This window comes from Cherax quadricarinatus, unplaced genomic scaffold (genome assembly GCF_038502225.1).
Source record: "Cherax quadricarinatus isolate ZL_2023a unplaced genomic scaffold, ASM3850222v1 Contig2106, whole genome shotgun sequence".
NCBI lineage: Eukaryota > Metazoa > Arthropoda > Malacostraca > Decapoda > Parastacidae > Cherax > Cherax quadricarinatus.
In genome coordinates, this window is record NW_027197132.1 from 1 (window position 1) to 21,041 (window position 21,041).

The 21,041-nt window shown below is 39.1% G+C and overlaps 2 protein-coding genes across 4 annotated transcripts in view; both read left to right on the forward strand.

Moving 5' to 3' along the window:
- Positions 1-570: 570 nt before the first annotated feature.
- Positions 571-21,041, forward strand: part of LOC138851788 (protein unc-79 homolog) — a gene marked incomplete at its 5' end in the record, with an annotated part of 67,322 nt that continues 46,851 nt past the window's right edge. For all 3 annotated transcript variants that reach the window (XR_011391398.1, XM_070081260.1, XM_070081261.1), the window contains 4 exon segments: positions 571-679; positions 960-1,024; positions 2,106-2,211; positions 10,104-10,203. Coding sequence is in view for 2 of the 3 variants with exons in the window: in XM_070081260.1 (XP_069937361.1) it covers positions 571-679; positions 960-1,024; positions 2,106-2,211; positions 10,104-10,203 (380 nt within the window).
- On the forward strand, positions 7,823-9,803 carry LOC128698934 (dynein regulatory complex protein 9). Its single transcript, XM_053791362.2, has one exon. It carries the CDS (start codon positions 7,915-7,917, stop codon positions 8,908-8,910), a length of 996 nt encoding a protein of 331 aa, XP_053647337.1. The 5' UTR covers positions 7,823-7,914; the 3' UTR covers positions 8,911-9,803.

A 21,041-nucleotide genomic window follows, 5' to 3' on the forward strand; every position in this document is an offset into this window, starting at 1 on the left:
AAGAAAGGAACATATGTGGTGACAAGCTGGGTGATGTGAAGTGAAAGAGTGGTGAAAGTAATATTAGAGATATGAGTTACAAGGGTTTAGTCTGAGAAGAACCTGCCTAGCACTGCAACAGGCTAGCAGGCTTGTTGTAGTGCTAGAAGTACTGTCTATATTAGGAGCACTGCAACAAGCCAGTAGGCTTGTTGCAGTGCTCCTTTGCACAATGAACTTCAAAATAAATGTGTTAACATAGTTATTAGGTCATCAACATCCATTAAGAACCTGGTGCAGAACTTAGGAACTATAAACACAAATATGCCTATAGCTGTGATAATCTTAAAAACACTGTGTCCAGCATTCATAGAATGAGGCCATGTTAATCAGAGTGAAAATGAATCTGATAACAAAAGCATATACATACAAACATGCATGTTATGTATTAGTGAAGGAAACATAAACAATAGGCAAAAACATCATGAATAATTTTTTTGTATATGTTATAAAGTAAAGTTACTTATCATATATATTAGCAAGGAATAATAGAAAGCTTAGATTTATTATTATTATTATTTAATTATACAGACAACTCCAAGTAAGAAGCATGAAGATAGCCAGCCAGGATCCATCCTAGAACGAGTTTGGCAGGCATTTGGAGGCTGGGCAAATGGAAGCAAAAGCAGCAATCAAAGCAGTAACATCTTCACAGATATATTAATTAATACTTAATATACTGTACCAAGATATTTTATTTTGTGTTTTATTCTTAAATTCATTTCTATAATAAAATCTTTTGAATACATTGACTTGTATAAAACCATCTCTTATGGTAACTAAAATATTGTTTGTAATATACATTAGTGATTAATAATATCCATACTGTATGCTTTTATGCAATCAAGAAAATGTTATTGGATATTTTAAAATTAGTAATGATAATGATACAGTACTTCTTTTTTTTCTTCATTATATAGGTAGTGACTGTGAGCTCGTGGAGGTAGTGGCTCATAAGGATGCAAACAAATCACTGAAGCGAAAGGTAGATATACTAACTTTTCCACCAAGGAAGAGCTACCCGATAAGAAATGCTATTAAAGTTTTTCTTATTATTTTTTATTAATTTATACAGGAGAAGGGGGTACTAGCTCCTTACTCTCGTATTAGATAATACTTGCTAAATTTAAGTTGATCGAAGATAAGTTGGACAGGTTTAAGCCACATTATAATATGGTAATTTTAGCAATGTTAGGATAAGTTTTAAAGTTTAGGTATGACATTAAAAATTTGTATATCATGTTAATTAATAAAGTTCTTATTATTTTAAATCTGTAAACTGATTTTTGTGTAGGGCTTTATGAACTAACATCTTTTCAGGAATATCTCTTATTGTATTCACCAATATGAAGGTCATTCCATTTTTAGCTCAGTATACTTCCTTCTGCATTTCTATTTTCTCCAATTTTGTGCTTGTTTTCTGTTGATGATTACTGAGTGCTACTAGCTGGCTGCTCCATTTATAACAACCCAAGTTGAGATATCTGGCAAAGAAAATTGACAGTCTCTGTGGTTCACTGAATCATACACAGAAAGCAGTTTTTCATAGTTCACAACAATGACCTAATCTGGATCCTATCAGTGCCTTGCTAGGCAGATAAAACCTGATCAATGCACGCTTACTCACAAATAAACTTTAAAGGCAACAGACCAAGCATCCTTGTGAAATCCTAAGTAAACCTGGTTACATATTTGTCAGAGTTGGACTGCCAGTGTCAGGATCCAGAAATAAATCTTACCTAGACTGTGAATTCCTGAAAAGCCATTTGGGTGTGTTGCACTTTATAAGACTGGTAGATGGCCATACCATGGCGTAGCTCTATTTTGTTTGATAAAGTGATGGTGATCAATGATTGAAAATTAGCAACCAGAAAAGATCAAAGGTGGAAGGAGACTTACTCAGTCAAAAGTGGTGGGAAGGTCCTGATGCTCTTGTAATAAAAAAAATTCTGCAAGGTCTTTAATTCCTAGTGGTTCATCAGACCTCAAACATAAATATATAAATTGCACTGACATGATAAAATAACGTGAAAAAACCTTGGACCATTACTATTATTTTCTCCCAGAGTATAGATGGGCAAAGAGTTCCAATGGAGAAGCAAGACCAAGTGAACACATCTACGGAAGAGACAAGTGACACGTCAAATTCAGGCACAACAACAAATAATTCAGGTACTGTACTCCTTACAAAATTTTGATGTTAATACATGTACCTTCATAAGGCTGAAGACATCAGCCTCTCTTCTGTACATAATATTTAGTTTACTGTATTTGGTAAAATATACTTCTGAGATGGCTAATTTTTTGAACATTACAGTATCTTGAATGTTATTCAATAGATATAACAGATGCAGTATGTTAAGCAGTATAAAGATTTGACTGTTATTATTATTATTTTGTAAGGCAGTGGGTAGAATGAAAGGCAGTAAAGCAGAAGGGATAGATGGGATTAAGACAGCAGTGTTAAAAGCAGGTGGAGATATAGTTTTGGAGGGGTTGTTGCATCTTTTGAGTATACCAGAATGTATGAAACCACTGAAGATAGCTAAGAATTGGCAGAGAACATGCACAGTTCCTCTGTATAAGAACAAACGGAGGCAAGAGTTTGAAAGAATGACAGTATATGGGAATAAGTCTATTGAGTGTGCCGGGTAAAATATGTGGTGAAGTTATTACTGAAAGAATTACTTGGTAAAGGTTATCCTAGGTTAAATCTGCATATTGTACTGTTTATGTATTCCTGTGACATTTGTGTTTCCTCAGAACCATTGTTCAAATTTATAAAAGATATGTAAAATTAATTTTGTGCATGATTGTAGGATTGCTGGTGTCTCTCTTCTGTCTCATAAACATACAAGATTTCAGGTACATCTTGCTACTTCTACTCACACTTAGGTCACACTACACATGCATGTACAAGCATATATATACACACCCCTCTGGATTTTCTTCTATTTTCTTACTAGTTCTTTTTTTTTTTTTTTTTTTTTTTCAAGAAGTCGGCCATCTCCCACCGAGCAGGGTGACCCAAAAAAGAAAGAAAATCCCCAAAAAGAAAATACTTTCATCATTATTCAACACTTTCACCACACTCACACATTATCACTGTTTTTGCAGAGGTGCTCAGAATACAACAGTTTAGAAGCAAATACGTATAAAGATACACAACATATCCCTCCAAACTGCCAATACTAGTTCGTGTTCTTGTTTATTTCCTCTTATCCCCATGGGAAAGTGGAACAGAATTCTTCCTTCGTAAGCCATGTGTGTTGTAAGAGGCGACTAAAATGCCAGGAGTAAGGGGCTAGTAACCCCTTCTCTTGCATATACAATCTCTCCTCAGTTAATGACGGAGTTCCTTTTCTAAGACCACGTCGTTAAACGCATTCGTCGCTAAGTGAGGAGCATACTATACGTAATGGTAGTGATTTTGTGTCAACCATCTTTGATATTATTTTAATGTCACCTTTGCACCATTTATAACATTTCTGGTATATTTTTTAAGTGTTTATACAGTAGTGTGCTGTATATTAAAATAAACAGAATAGAGGAAATCAGCTCTGATATACATTATTTACGTATGAATACTGTCAGAGAGCCCGTCGTAAGTCCAAGGCATTGGTAAACGAGTATGTCGCTAAGTGAGGAGAGGCTGTATTACTAAATTTAAAAGGAGAAACTTTTGTTTTTCCTTTTGGGTCACTCTGCCTCGGTGGGTTATGACCGGTTTGTTGAAATAAGAAGAATGTAAAATTACTAGTTACCATTTGGTCCTAGGCACATGTCGATTAGACACTAGGCCTATTGTATGTGCATGCATGTACTCACCTAATTGTACTCACCTAATTGTGGTTGCAGGGGTCGAGACTCAGCTCCTGGCCCCGCCTCTTCACTGATCGCTACTAGGTCCTCTCTCTCTCTGCTTCCTGAGCTGTATCATACCTCTTCTTAAAACTATGTATGGTTCCTGCCTCCACTACTTCGCTTGCTAGGCTATTCCACTTCCTGACAACTCTATGACTGAAGAAATACTTCCTAACATCCCTGTGACTCGTCTGAGTCTTCAGCTTCCAGTTGTGACCCCTTGTCCCTGTGTCCCCTCTCTGGAACATCCTATCTCTGTCCACCTTGTCTATTCCCCGCAGTATCTTGTAAGTCGTTATCATGTCTCCCCTGACCCTTCTGTCCTCCAGTGTCGTCAGTCCGATCTCCCGCAACCTTTCCTCGTACGACATTCCCCTGAGCTTTGGGACTAGCCTTGTTGCAAACCTTTGTACTTTCTCTAACTTCTTGACGTGCTTGACCAGGTGTGGGTTCCAGACTGGTGCTGCATACTCCAGTATGGGCCTAACGTACACAGTGTACAGTGTCTTGAACGATTCCTTATTAAGGTATCAGAACGCTATTCTCAGGTTTGCCAGGCGCCCGTATGCTGCAGCAGTTATTTGGTTGATGTGTGCCTCCGGTGATGTGCTCGGTGTTATGGTCACCCCAAGGTCTTTCTCCCTGAGTGAGGTCTGTAGTCTTTGTCCACCTAGCCTATACTCTGTCTGCGGTCTTCTTTGCCCCTCCCCAATCTTCATGAATTTGCATTTGGCTGGATTGAATTCGAGAAGCCAGTTACTGGACCACATGTCCAGCCTGTCCAGGTCTCTTTGCAGTCCTGCCTCATCCTCATCCGATTTAATTCTTCTCATCAACTTCACATCATCTGCGAATAGGGACACTTCAGAGTCTATTCCTTCCATCATGTCGTTCACATATATCAAAAATAGCACTGGTCCTAGAACTGACCCCTGTGGGACCCCGCTCGTCACAGGCGCCCACTGTGATACCTCTTCACGTACCATGACTCGTTGCTGCCTCCCTGTCAGGTATTCCCTGATCCATTGCAGTGCCCTCCCTGTTACATGCGCCTGATCCTCCAGCTTCTGCACTAATCTCTTGTGGGGAACTGTGTCAAAGGCCTTCCTGCAGTCTAGGAAAACGCAATCTACCCACCCCTCTCTCTTGTGTCTTACTTCTGTTACCTTGTCATAAAACTCCAGGAGGTTTGTGATACAAGATTTGCCTTCCATGAACCCATGCTGGTTTTCATTTATAATCTTGTTCCTTTCCAGGTGTTCGACCACTCTCCTCCTGATAATCTTCTCCATGACTTTGCACACAGTAAATGTCAGAGACACAGGTCTGTAGTTTAGTGCCTCGTTTCTGTTTCCTTTCTTAAATATGGGGACTCCATTAGCTGTCTTCCATTTCTCAGGTAGTTACCCAGTTTCAAGGGATGTGTTGAAGATTGTGGTTAGAGGCACGCACAGCATCTCTGCTCCTTCTCTAAGGACCCATGGGGAGATTTTGTCCGGTCCCATCGCCTTTGAGGTGTCAAGGTCATTTAGGAGCTTCTTCACCTCCTCCTCAGTTGTTCGTATGTCATCCAACACTTGTTGGTATATTCCCTCTTGATGTTCCCTTCTGTGCTGTCTTCCCACAGCCCTTCCTGTCTCTACTGTGAAAACTTCCTTAAATCTCCTGTTCAGCTCCTCACATACCTCCTGATCATTTCTTGTGAGTTCTCCACCTTCTGTCCTTAATCTGATCACCTGGTCTTTGACTGTTGTCTTCCTCCTGATGTGGCTATACAACAGTTTCGGGTCAGTCTTGATTCTCGATGCTATGTCATTTTCATACTGTCGCTGGGCCTCCCTCCTTACCTGTGCATACTCATTCCTGGCTCTGCGACTGATCTCCCTATTTTCGTGTGTTCTCTGCCTTCTGTACTTTTTCCATTCTCTATTGCACTTTGTTTTTGCCTCCTTACACTGTCAGGTAAACCAGGGGCTCGTTCTGGTCTTCCCGTTGTTGCTGTTGCCCTTGGGAATAAACCTTTCCACTGCCTCCTTGCATTTTGTTGTTACATATTCCATCATTTCATTTACTGGCTTTCCTGCCAGTTCTCTGTCCCACTGGACCTCCCGCAGGAAGTTCTTCAACCCTATGTAGTCCCCTCTTTTATAGTCAGGCTTTTCCCATTCAACTCCTGTTATTCTCTCCACTTGCAGCTCTACTATGTATTCAAAGCACAGAACCACGTGGTGTCCTCAGTGTCTGAGCTGCCCAGGGTGAACACAAGGTCCAATCTTGCTGGTTCATCCTCCCGTCTCACTCTGGTAGTGTCCTTAACATGTTGGTGCATGAGGTTTTCCAGCACCACGTCCAACATCTTGGCTCTCCATGTTTCGGGACCCCCATGTGGCTCCAGGTTTTCCCAGTCAATCTCCCTGTGGTTGAAGTCCCCCATAACCAGCAACTTTGCTCTGCTGGAGTGAGCTCTTCTTGCCACCTCAGCAAGTGTGTCCACCATTGCTCTGTTACTCTCTTCATATTCCTCTCTTGGCCTCCTGCAGTTCTGTGGTGGATTATACATCACTGCAATGACCACTTTGTGTTCCCCAGACTGAAGTGTACCTACTATGTAGTCTCTTTCTCCCGTCTCATCTATGCCTTCCATTTTCTCGAATTTCCATCGTTTTTTACGAGCAGAGCAACCCCACCTCCCCCCCTGCCCCTTCTATCTTTCCTCATGATCTGGTATCCTGGTGGGAAGATTGCATCTGTTATTGTCTCCGTGAGTTTTGTTTCTGTAACTGCTATGATGTCTGGGGACTTCTCATTGATTCTTTCTTGCCATTCCTCATGTTTATTCGTTAATCCATCTGCATTTGTGTACCAAACCTTCAACTTCTGTTCTAATACTGTAACTGTGGTGCGGGGGGTGGGAACAGAGGGATCGGTGTGTGATGGTTGGTTTGGATTGTTCAGTTGCCTTGGGGGTGTCGTGGCTGGAGTCCTTCTGCAGGTGTTTCTGGGGGGTGTGCTTGTCCTTCCATTTGATCCTGGGTTATTCTGCTCTCCTTTTTCATTTCCTCCCATTTCTCCTTTTGTTTTTGAACTCTCTCTTTCATCGTCTTCCTTTTGTCCTGTGTTCTGTCTCGATCGAGGTACACACTCTGGAACTCCTGCTTGCCTCTCAGCCGTGCTTTCTCCTGCAGGATCATGGTTCGGGTTGATTCTGCCTTGAAAATTACTTTGAGAGGCCGATTCCTTTTATTTGTGAACCACCCATTTCTCCGAAAATTTGCCACCTGGGTCATGTCCCCCTCGCCTATGTGTGTGTGTGTGTGTGTGTGTGTATGTGTGTGTGTGTGTGTGTGTGTGTGTGTATGTATGTGTGTGTGTGTGTGTGTGTGTGTGTGTGTGTGTGTGTGTGTGTGTGTGTGTGTGTGTGTGTGTGTGTTAGTTACCATTTGGTCCTAGGCACATGTCGATTAGACACTAGGCCTGTTGTATGTGCATGCATGTGTATGTTAGTTACCATTTTGTCCTAGGCACATGTCGATTAGACACTTGGCCTGTTGTATATAAGTGTGTGTGTGTGTGTGTGTGTGTGTGTGTGTGTGTGTGTGTGTGTGTGTGTGTGTGTGTGTGTGTGGTGTGGTGTGTGTGGAGTGTGGTGTGGAGTGTGTGGTGTGGAGTGTGTACTGTATGTGTCACTTTGTTTGACTTTTTTTTGGGTTATCCTAGGTAATTCACACATATGCCAAACTATGTATGATAAATGAACTTATGTGTACCTGTACCTAAATAAACTTACTTAGGTTTCTGAATGAAACTTAAAGTTAACAATAACACACCATATAATTTTCTTGAGTGTGCCCTTTTGTCACTCAGTCTATTCTCCATTTTCTTTCCTTTAGGAGTTGGTTGCCATGGTTACTGTTAGAAGTAGATGGACAACATAATCATAGCAACCAGCAGACAGGAAAATAAGCATCATTTATTTATTACTTTGGCAGATTTCCTGCAAGTAATGTAAAAATGACACTAGAATACAAAACCGCTATTAAATTCAGTCAAATTTGTAAGAAAGCAGCTTTAAGTATCTGTGTTATGCATGAGCTGCTGCCCGGCTGTCCCTTCAGACCTGCAGATGGAGAAGAAACTGACTTGTCGGAGAATGAAAATGACAGATATGGCAATGATCTTGCTCTTAGGAAGTTACATGATGATCTTGGTTACATAGAAAAAATACTGTTTGACCTAGCAAATGAACTGGTTGAAAAACAGAGCTTCAGTTGTTTGGAGAAATGTATTGCATTTGAAAAAGAAGATCACAAGAAAAAGGCTGATTTCATTGCTCTACTTCAAGGACATAAGTGGAAAGCCAAGCATTTTCAGAAAAGCAGCAAAGTACATGGCCTACAAAAAGATTTAAAGAATGTTAAACAAGACACTCAGAAGCTGCTCCAAGCGAAGGATCAAGAGATATCAGATCTGCTAATGGCTATCAGTGATGCAAAACGGTTAAATCCTAAAAGAGAAGCGTATGAGAGAAAAGTGGCCAGAGTTCAAATAGAGAATCTTCAGTTTAGAATAGAACAAGAAGAGCAAAGCATCTGTAAGGAAATTGCCAAAGTAGGGCGTGAAATTCCACAAGAAATACGGGTCCACGATGCCCTAACAGCTTTCTTGAAAGAGAGTTGTGCTAAACTAGAAACCAAAATATTGGAATGGGAAGAGAAATTTAAAGAAGACACTCAGAAAAAGAGGGAAGAGGTGGCTAAATGGCAAGCAGAGGTTCAAAGCAAGCAGAGCACCCTAAATGAAGTGATACAGAAGTACGAGGAGTACTTGGTTGTGGTGCAAGACTACGAAGCCGAGCAGGAGGTAGAGCGTCAGAGAAAAGAACTGGAAGATCTGAAGCAGCGAGCTGCAGCCAGGATACAGGCCTGGTGGAAGGGATATCTGGTCAGGCGAGGAATGTCCTCAGGAGTTAAAAAGAAAAATAAGAAAAATAAACAAGTGAAAAAGTAAATTAAAAAAAAAGAGGAAACAAATATAAAAGTATAATGAAAATCAAAATAAACTATGTTAATTGTGATGTGTGTAGAGTATTTAGTAAAACTGGTTTTATGTCCCTGATCAAAGGTGAGCAAAAAGTGGCAATTTGGAATAGCAATAACATAGCTTCCCTTCATGTTGAGTGCCTTGATACAAGTGAAGGGCTACTGATTCAAGGAATTGAAACTACCTTCTTGGTTGACCACTTCACTTTACCCATGTGCTGGTTGACTCCTATGGCTTTTGCACTTCCTTGTGATTATAATGGTAGTAGTAGTAGTAGTTGTAAAATAGCTAGTGTTAGATCATTACACAACTTGCATATCTCTCATAGTCTGTTTTAGAGAAAATTATTGCATTGTGTAGGCTGTAAGGCCACAAATTTTATTACCTTTATAATACTGAATCAGAGACCAAGTAATTAAAAGTAAATATTAACAGAAGCCCTAACTATACCCCAATGGCAGGTAGTCTATACAAGGACTGAAGAGAATGGCTTAACTTCTACCCCCTAACAAACTTTCCTATTACATTTATATGATTAATGTCTTCATTGAAATTGTGTAGAGGAGGTAATTCTAATTTGTCAAGATTCTCTAATGAAATTCCACTGGTAGTGAAATATACTTAAAGTATACAGTATTGCAGTCAAAGCAATTGTGGTGTTTGTGAGGATTTCATCTTATAATTTTTTCAGGCAAATTGTCACGGGAGATGTAATGGGCTTCTTGCACTTTTGTGTTATGTAATCTGCAGCCCACCTTTCTCTCTGATGTTTTCCGCTTTTCTGCAGACTCATTCTGTGAGTCGTTAACTGACATTGATTTACTGCATCATCTGTGAACTCTCATCTATTCAGCTTCTGTTCTTCCTTCAGCACTTGCACATCATTCCCTATCTCTGGTCCTGTGGCTATAAATAGATAATTACAAATAAGTAATTACAGGTATAACACTGATAGGTGAATAAGACATATGCATCCCAAGTGCTGCACATGTTTCTTTTTCATCTTTTTGGTAGTTTTGCATACCATTAATATCTTAATGGTGTACAAAACTGACAGTAGCATTCGGCATTTTAGTGCTGTGTTGAGAATGATGTGCTTTCATGAGCACTTTATAGGCTTTTGTTATTATCTCACTAATCTTACATTGGTCTTGCTTTAGGTCCTGAGGATACGTGCATTGGTAAAGGTGGCTTGCATGGCAAAGGCAAACCTGTGTCTGTAGAAAGTGAAAGAGAAGTTCTCAAGGATGGATATCGATGGTATGTCTCACAGCTAAACGCAGTGCATATATGTTTTAGTTGTATTATATTTTATGATACAGTAAAGTATTTTTTATTATGTTAATGTGCATTAGGAAATATTGACCTCTTTGAAGAATTTTGACTCATTCTTGATATTATTGTCATTTACTCTATTAAAATAGTAATAGTTTCAGTCAAATCTTGTACTGTTGTAGATATATTCTTGATACTGTAAAAATGGCATTACACAAACTAAAATACTGTAGTTATTGCTGAAGCTTTACTTTGTTAACCCTTAAATGGTCCAAATAGATCGACGTTCAAATCCGTAGTGCTCCAAAAGTAGATCTATTTTTTTTTTACATACAGTGGACCCTCGACTAACGATATTAATCCGTTCCTGAGAGCTCATCGTTAATCGAAATTATCGTTAGTCGAGTTAATTTTCCCCATAAGAAATAATGGAAATCAAATTAATCCGTTCCTGACACCCCAAAGTATTGAAAAAAAAAAATTTTACCACATGAAATATTAATTTTAATACACACAAACTGAAGAAGACATGCACAGTTACATGACACTTGCCTTTATTGAAGATCTGGTGATGATTGATGAGATGGGAGGAGGGGAGAGTGTTGATGGTGTTAGTGTTCAGAAGGGGAATCCCCTTCCATTAGGACTTGAGGTGGCAAATCCTTTTCTGGGGTTACTTCCCTTCTTCTTTTAATGCCACTAGGACCAGCTTGAGAGTCACTGGACCTCTGTCGCACAGCATATCTGTCCATAGAGGCCTGTACCTCCCGTTCCTTTATGACATTCCTAAAGTGTTTCACAACATTGTCAGTGCACAGGTTGCCAACACGGCTTGCAGTAGCTGTGTCAGGGTGATTTTCATCAAAACAGGTTTGCACTTTAAGCCACATTCCACACATTTCCTTAATCTTAGAAGTAGGCAACTTCTTCAATTTCTCTATCCCCTCCTCCAAAGCAGTTTCCTCAGGTGTGGCCTCTTGCTGTTGAAGATGATCTAGCAGCTCATCAGTGGTTAGTTCTTCATTGTCCTCCTCCACCAACTCTTCCACATCCTCCCCACTAACCTCCAACCCCAAGGACTTTCCCAATGCCACAATGGATTCCTCAACTGGCATAGGATTCTCAGGGTTAGTCTCAAACCCTTCAAAATCCCTTTTGTCTACACATTCTGGCCACAGTTTTTTCCAAGCAGAGTTCAAGGTCCTCTTAGTCACTTCCTCCCAAGCCTTACTTATAATGTTTATACGATTGAGGATGCTAAAGTGATCTCTCCAAAACTCTCTTAGAGTCAGTTGAGTTTCTGAGGTCACTACAAAGCACCTTTCAAACATAGCTTTTGTGTACAGTTTCTTGAAGTTTGCAATGACCTGCTGGTCCATGGGCTGCAGGAGAGGAGTGGTATTAGGAGGCAAAAACTTGACCTTAATGAAGCTTAGGTCCGCAGAAAGTCGCTCTGCCAAGTCTGAAGGATGACCAGGAGCATTGTCTAATGCCAGGAGGCACTTAAGGTCCAATTTATTTTCCAGGAGGTAATTTTTCACAGTGGGGGCAAATGCATGGTGTAACCAGTCATAGAAAAAGTCCTTAGTGACCCATGCCTTACTGTTTGCCCTCCACAGCACACACAAATTAGCCTTGAGGACATTGTTTTTCCTGAACACTCTGGGAGTTTCAGAGTGATACACCAATAAAGGCTTCACTTTGCAATCACTAGCATTAGCACACATCAACAGAGTAAGCCTGTCTTTCATAGGCTTATGTCCTGGGAGTGCCTTTTCCTCCTGAGTAATGTAGGTCCTGCTTGGCATTTTCTTCCAAAACAGGCCTGTTTCATCACAATTAAACACTTGTTCAGGTTTCAGTCCTTCACTGTATGTATTCCTTGAATTCCTGCACATATTTTTCAGCCGCTTTGTGGTCCGAACTGGCAGCCTCACCATGCCTTATCACACTATGTATGCCACTACAATTCTTAAATCTCTCAAACCAACCTTTGCTGGCCTTAAATTCACTCACATCACCACTAGTTGCTGGCATTTTTTTAATTAAATCATCATGCAACTTCCTATTCTTTTCACACATGATCGCTTGAGAGATGCTATCTGTTTTTCGTTTATCCACACCAATAACAGTCTCTCAACATCTTCTATCACTTGCGATCTCAGTTTCGAAAACATAGTTGCACCTTTGGCAAGAACAGCTTCCTTGATTACCGTTTTCTTGCCCACAATAGTAGCGAAGGTTGATTGGAGTTTTGTGGACAACCTGGCCAGCTCGGAGACACGCACTCCACTTTCATACTTAGCAGTGATCTCTTTCTTCATATCCATAGTAATTCTCACCCTTTTTGCTGTAGGGTTGGCACTAGAAGCTTTCTTGGGGCCCATGGTGACTTATTTTGCAGGTGCAATCACTATAAATGCTGTGATAATATGAAATATTCCGATTGTATGTTTGGATGGGACCGCGGTGGCTGGCTGGCTTGTAAACACTGGCACCCACAGGACAAGTGAGGCACGCTCAGGCCACAAGTGGACGCGTCTCGAACAGAACGAATAGCGTTGGTCAGGTTTTTTAGCGCTAGTCGAGGCAAAATTTTTGCGTTAAAATGTATCGCTAGTCAGATTTAACATTAGACAATGCCAACGTTGGTCGAGGGTCCACTGTATTTTCAAATATAATAAAAAAAAAAATGTAGATAAAAGTTTTTTACACATTTTCAAATGTAAAAAAAAAAAGATGATGTACATTTTTTTACATACTTTCAAATGTTGAAAAAACGTATATATACGTTTGGACGGTTCAAGGGTTAAAACAAAAGTCGTAGAGATGAACCCCAACCTATGATCTCCCAACTTTAACACTCCTTCATTTATGACAGTTTTTTCCTGGTGAGATAGCTATTAAAAAATACTTGATTTTGTATATGAAATTGATTCCCAGGAATAAAACTTCCATTTATAACATAGCTCCTATCAGAAAACATGGTTTGATTTACAATGGCCTGGCTGAGGATGCCTCTCACAAAAAACATTAGTAGAAGACCTTCATTAAAAGTAGAAGACCTTCATTAAAAGGAAATAAGGTAGATAGCCTATAGACATGAATAGTTTATTAGAGGTAAGTCAAATTCCTCTGATGATGAGTTTCTTGATGTACTGTACTGTTGTAATGTATTAAAGAAGCAAATTGGGTGAGAGAGGGTAACACACCATCAGTACTATAACTAGTACAGTGGAACCTCGAGTTTTGAACTTAATCTGTTCCAGGAGCTAGTTCTACAGTCGAAACGTTTGAAACTCAAAGCAATATTTCCCATAAGAAATAATGTAAATACAATTAATCCATTCCAGAAACAGAAAAATATTCACAAAAAATACATTTTTTTTTTTTTTGTTTTTTTTTTTGTTTTTTTTTTGTTTTGAGAAGTCAGCCGTCTCCCACCGAAGCAGGGTGACCCAAAAAGAAAGAAAATCCCCGAAAAGAAAATACTTTCATCATCATTCAACACTTTCACCTCACTCACACATAATCACTGTTTTTGCAGAGGTGCTCAGATACACCAGTCTAGAAGCATATACGTATAAAGACACACAACATATCCCTCCAAACTGCCAATATCCCAAACCCCCTTCTTTAAAGTGCAGACATTGTACTTCCCATTTCCAGGACTCAAGTCCGGCTATATAAAAATAACCGGTTTCCCTGAATCCCTTCACTAAATATTACCCTGCTCACACTCCAACAGCTCGTCAGGTCCCAAATACCATTCGTTTCCATTCACTCCTATCTAACACGCTCATGCACGCTTGCTGGAAGTCCAAGCCCCTTGCCCACAAAACCTCCTTGACTCCCTTCCCCCAACCTTTTCGAGGATGACCCCTACCCTGCCTTCCTTCCCCTACAGATTTATATGCTCTCCATGTCATTCTGCTTTGATCCATTCTCTCTAAATGACCAAACCACCTCAACAACCCCTCTTCAGCCTTCTGACTAATACTTTTATTGTCTCCACACCTTCTCTGAATTTTCTGCATAATATTTACACCACATATTGCCCTTTAAGACATCTCCACTGCCTCCAACCATCTCCTTGCTGCAGCATTTACAACCCAAGCTTCACACCCATATAAGAGTGTTGGTACCACTATACTTTCATACATTCCCTTCTTTGCCTCAATAGATAACACTTTTTGTTTCCACATATACCTCAACACACCACTCACCTTTTTTCCTTCATCAATTCTGTGATTAACCTCATCCTTCATAAATCCATCTGCTGACACGTCAACTCCCAAATATCTGAAAACATTCACTTCTTCCATATTCCTCCTCTCCAATTTGATATTCAGTTTTTCTTTATCTAAATCATTTGATACCCTCATCACCTTACTCTTTTCTATGTTCACTTTCAACTTTCTACCTTTACATACTCTCCCAATCTCATCCACTAACCTTTGCAATTTTTCTTTAGAATCTCCCATAAGCAGAGTATCATCAGCAAAAAGTAACTGTGTCAATTCCTATTTTGTATTTGATTCCCTATAATTTAATCCCACCTCTCTCCTGAACACCCTAGTATTTACTTCTTTTACAACCCCGTCTATTAACATATTAAACAACCATGGTGACATTACACATCCCTGTCTAAGACCTACTTTTACTGGGAAGTAGTCTCCCTCTCTTCTACACACCCTAACCTGAGCCTCACTATCCTCATAAAAACTTTACAGCATTTAGTAGCTTACTACCTATTCCATATACCTGCAACGTCTGCCACATTGCTCCCCTATCCACTCTATCATATGCCTTTTCTAAATCCATAAGGGAAATGAAAACGTCCCTACCTTTATCTAAATACTGTTCACATATATGCTTCAATGTAAACACTTGATCTACACATCCCCTACCCACTCTAAAACCTCCTTGCTCATCTGCAATCCTATGCTCTGTCTTACCTCTAATTCTTTCAATAATAACCCTACTGTACACTTTTCCTGGTATACTCGGTAATCTATAATTTTTACAATCTCTTTTGTTCCCCTTCCCTTTATTTAAAGGAACTATACATACTCTCTGCCAATCCCTAAGTACCTTCCCCTCTTTCATACATTTATTAAACAAAAATACCAACTACTCTAACACTATATCCCCCCCCCCCCTCTGCTGTTAGCATTTCTGTCATGATCCCGTCAGTTCCAGCTGCTTTACCCTCTTTCATTCTTTGTAATGCCTCATGCATCTCCCCCACACTCACATCCTGCTTTTCTTCATTCCTAAAAGATGGTATACCTCCCTGGCCAATGCATGAAATTACCGCCTCCCTTTCTTCGTCGACATTTAAAAGTTCCTCAAAATATTCCTGCCATCTACACAATACCTCCCTCTCCCCATCTACTAACTCCCCTACTCTGTTTTTAACTGACAAATCCATTCATTCCCTAGGCTTTCTTAACTTGTTTGACTCACTCCAAAATTTGTTCTTATTTTCATTAAAATTTCTTGACATTGCCTCTCCCACTCTATCATCTGCTCTCTTTTTGCACTCTCTCACCACTCTCTTCACCTTTCTTTTACTCTCCATATACTATGCTCTTCTTATAACACTTCTGTTTTGTAAAAACCTCTCATAAGCTACCTTTTTTATCACACCCTTTACTTCATCATTCCACTAATCACTCCTCTTTCCTCCTGCACCCACCCTCCTATAACCACAAACTTCTGCCCCACATTCTAAAACTGCATTTTTAAAACTATTCCAACCCTCTTCAACCCCCCTGCTACTCATACTTGCACTAGTTGCCAATAGTTGCTTAATCGCACCCAAACTTCCTCCTCCCTTAGTTTATACACTTTCACCTCTCTCTTACTTGTTGTTGCCATTTTCCTATTGTTTCATCTACCTCTTACTCTAAGTGTAGCTGCAACTAAATAATGATTCGATATATCAGTTGCCCCTCTATAAACATGAACATCCTGGAGCCTGCCCATCAACCTTTTATCCACCAATACATAATCTAACAAACTACTTTCATTACGTGCTATATCATACCTTGTATATTTATTTATCCTCTTTTTCATAAAATATGTATTATTTATTGCCAAACTTTTATAGAGATTATATATTTTATAGAGATTAATTATAGTTTTACATACACACAACAAACATACATAGTACAATTAGTAATAGATAAATAAACATTTAAATAAACATATAAAATAACATTTTTACTTACCTTTATTGAAGATTATTGATGGCATCTGGAAGATAGAGGAGGAGGAGTGAGGGAGCATTTATTGTTTGGAAGAGGATACACCAGTAATGGCTTCACTTTAAAATCCCCATTAGCATTAGCCCAAAACAAGAGAGTTAGTTAGCCTCTCTTTCATAGGTTTGTGTCCTGGCAGCGCCTTTTCCTCCTGCGTTATGTAGGTCCTCTTTAGCATTTTCTTCCAAAACAGGCCTGTTTCGTCACAACTAAACACTTGTTTGGGTTCAAATTTTTCAGTCTTTATGTACTCCTGAAATTCAGTTATGAATTTTTCAGCTCCACGTTTCTCTGAACTGGCAGCGTCCCCATGCCTTACCACACTGTGTATGCCACTACGCTTCTTAAATCCTTCAACCCAGCCTCTCCTGGCCTTAAAGTCACTAACAGCAGCACTCGTTGCAGGCATTTTCTTTATGAGATCGTCATGCAATTGCCTTGCCTTTTCACAAATGATCGTCTCCAAAACACTATTCATTTATTTATTTATTAATTTGAACATGATACATAGAAGTACAAAGAAATAAAGTGGCTAAGTGTAACATGCCAAAGCCCCTTGTATGCACAACATTATGGGCAGGCTTAAAATTAACTTAAGATTAACTAAGCAATGATATATTCAGTGGTAACCATTATTGTAAACAAATAACAGTTAAGCACAAATGAGTATTTCAAAGACAAGTCATATGGTCATTTACTGTGTTGCTGAGCATTCAGTAGAATGGAGTATTCTGTTAGGTAATGTAATTAAGAATAACAAAGTTTGATTGGGTCACAGGTTAAACATTTATGAGATACAATTATTCAGTATTTATATATTTAGTTGTGGGTGAGTCAGTGATTTTTAAGAAGAGACTTGAATTAATAAACAGATAGTGTTTCTCTTATATTCACCTGCTATCTCTTTATCCTTGATCCACACAATCAATAACTTCTCAACGTCTTCAACTATTTGTGGTCTATTTTTGGTTAGCATATCAACACCTTTCGCAACATCAGCTTCCTTGATTTCTTTTCTCTTTGCCAGGATACAAGCGATTGTTGATTTGTTTTTGCCATATATCCTGGCAAGCTCCACAAGTCGCACACCACTCTCATATTTTTGTACTATTTCCTTCTTCACATCTATGGCATTTCTCACTTTCTTTACCACAGGGGTGCCACTAGCAAGTTTCTTTGGGCCCATGGTAGCTTATTTCACAGTCGCACAAGCACCAAACACAGTGAATTAATAGTGAAATGTTTGAATGAGCTTGCAGGTTAGTGTTCACTCAAGCATAAACAAAGCCAGACTGGCTCACGATGCCTGCGCAGGGGACGCGGGCAGGCACAGGCAGGTGGACAGGTCTGGTACACAGTTTGAAATATGAGACAAGTTTGATACTCAGGACAAAATTGGTTCGAAAAAAACGGTTGAAACTCAAAGCGTTCGATAGTCGATGCATTTGAAACTTGGGTTTCCACTGTATTTAATATAAAAATAAAATAAAAATATTAAATGAAATACTTTAAAATGTATTTAGTGAAATAAAATGTATTTGGCAAATAATGAATACACAATAAGAAATTAATTAAGTGATCGTGAAAGCGCATGGGAATTTAATTCCCTTTCAGAGTGGTTAAATTGCATGAATGTCATTTTTGAAAAAAAATTGCCTGCAAATGTTTGCAACAATATTTTGGTAACCAACCATACAAATTTGATAAGACTGGTCTCAGTTTAAAGATTATGAACATATATGCATAGAAAACACAATTTTTGCTCACTTATACACTTTACGCTCACTGGTGGGTTCGTTGGTATTCTTCCCAGTGCTTCCTGTGAAGATATCGCTTGTTTCGTATGATCTTGTTGCAGCAGTAACTACAGTATATATTTAACGAGGTTTTCCTATACAGTAGACCCCCAGTTTTCGTAATTAATCCGTTCCTGATGGTTGGCCTAAATCCAAAATGGCTGAAAACCAAAGTAATATTTCCCATAAGAAATAATGTAAATCCAATTAATCCGTTTCAGACACCCAAAAATATTAACAAAAAATACCTTTTATAGAGAATAACTATAGTTTTACATACATAAAACATTGAGAAATAAATAGTAATGGCTAATTTTAATGGTAAATTAACATTACATACCTTTATTGAAGACTCTTGTTGGTGAGTAGTGTTTATTTGTAGTCCCAGAGGGACTACATCCCAGTGTATACCTACTGGCTACATACACTGTAGCCTACAGCCATATTATTACCATCGACATGCCATGTTCACTGAGTTTAATCGTTTCTAACAACTACCTTTAGATTCCATCATAAACAAAGGGAGAAGTAATGAATAATTCATGCTGACAATTGTAAACAAAAGCCTTATGTACTATTAAGGGCGGTGACTGGGCCTACGCAAATTCATACACGTTTTCTCTGAAGCTGGACCAGAGAAAACATAATGTTTACCCTCCACCCGAGCCTACCCCTTGATAGCATATAAACATTGCATGTTTATATGCTGTGTAACGTGTTTCTTATAGTATAATTTTGAAGAAAATATAGATGGATTAATGAAAATGTCTATATTAACCTAAAATAAGACATTTAATGTGCCCAAGAGTGAGTCACAAATGTATGAGTGGCCCAGCTGGATGTGTCTGGTACTGTCGATTTCTGAGCTGATGTACAAACCCCGGGGGAAAATTTCATCTAAAAAAGTGCTCAAAATCCAAATTGTATGATTTCCACACCGGCTGAAAACCGGGGTTCCACTGTATCTCATTTCATGCTGCAGTTCTCATTTGGATTAAATATTTATTCTAATTCATTCAGAGATAGCGGGAAATATATTTTATTTTTCAACAAATGGGCAGTATTCCACTGAGTCAGGGTGACCTAAAAAGAAAAAAGGTTTTCTTTTTAAATTTAGTAATATATACAGGAGAAGGAGGTTACTAGCCCCTTACTCGCAGTATTTTAGTCGCCTCTTATGACATGCATGGCTTATGGAGGAAGAATTCTTTTCCACATCCCCATGCAAAATGGGAATTATTACTTGTTAATATTTTCATTGACTGTAATGATTATAACCTCATTTAATTAGCAGTGTAGTACAGCAAAACAAAGCTGAAGGGGGTAGGAGAGTTTCAGTGGGGGGAAATAAATGGGATTAAATCTGGAGTATCTGAGAGAGTTAGAGCAAAGGAAGGGGTAGCAGTAATGTTAAATGATCAGTTATGGAAGGAGAAAAGAGAATATGAATGTGTAAATTCAAGAATTATGTGGATTAAAGTAAAGGTTGGATGCGAGAAGTGGGTCATAATAAGCGTGTATGCACCTGGAGAAGAGAGGAATGCAGAGGAGAGAGAGAGATTTTGGGAGATGTTAAGTGAATGTATAGGAGCCTTTGAACCAAGTGAGAGAGTAATTGTGGTAGGGGACTTGAATGCTAAAGTAGGAGAAACTTTTAGAGAGGGTGTGGTAGGTAAGTTTGGGGTGCCAGGTGTAAATGATAATGGGAGCCCTTTGATTGAACTTTGTATAGAAAGGGGTTTAGTTATAGGTAATACATATTTTAAGAAAAAGAGGATAAATAAGTATACACGATATGATGTAGGGCGAAATGACAGTAGTTTGTTGGATTATGTATTGGTAGATAAAAGACTGTTGAGTAGACTTCAGGATGTACATGTTTATAGAGGGGCCACAGATATATCAGATCACTTTCTAGTTGTAGCTACACTGAGAGTAAAAGGTAGATGGGATACAAGGAGAATAGAAGCATCAGGGAAGAGAGAGGTGAAGGTTTATAAACTAAAAGAGGAGGCAGTTAGGGTAAGATATAAACAGCTATTGGAGGATAGATGGGCTAATGAGAGCATAGGCAATGGGGTCGAAGAGGTATGGGGTAGGTTTAAAAATGTAGTGTTAGAGTGTTCAGCAGAAGTTTGTGGTTACAGGAAAGTGGGTGCAGGAGGGAAGAGGAGCGATTGGTGGAATGATGATGTAAAGAGAGTAGTAAGGGAGAAAAAGTTAGCATATGAGAAGTTTTTACAAAGTAGAAGTGATGCAAGGAGGGAAGAGTATATGGAGAAAAAGAGAGAAGTTAAGAGAGTGGTGAAGCAATGTAAAAAGAGAGCAAATGAGAGAGTGGGTGAGATGTTATCAACAAATTTTGTTGAAAATAAGAAAAAGTTTTGGAGTGAGATTAACAAGTTAAGAAAGCCTAGAGAACAAATGGATTTGTCAGTTAAAAATAGGAGAGGAGAGTTATTAAATGGAGAGGTAGAGGTATTGGGAAGATGGAAGGAATATTTTGAGGAATTGTTAAATGTTGATGAAGATAGGGAAGCTGTGATTTCGTGTATAGGGCAAGGAGGAATAACATCTTGTAGGAGTGAGGAAGAGCCAGTTGTGAGTGTGGGGGAAGTTCGTGAGGCAGTAGGTAAAATGAAAGGGGGTAAGGCAGCCGGGATTGATGGGATAAAGATAGAAATGTTAAAAGCAGGTGGGGATATAGTTTTGGAGTGGTTGGTGCAATTATTTAATAAATGTATGGAAGAGGGTAAGG

Coding starts and splice junctions, on each gene's coding strand:
- LOC128698934 (XM_053791362.2), top strand. CDS start 7,915: ATGACACTAGAATACAAAACCGCTATTAAATTCAGTCAAATTTGTAAG.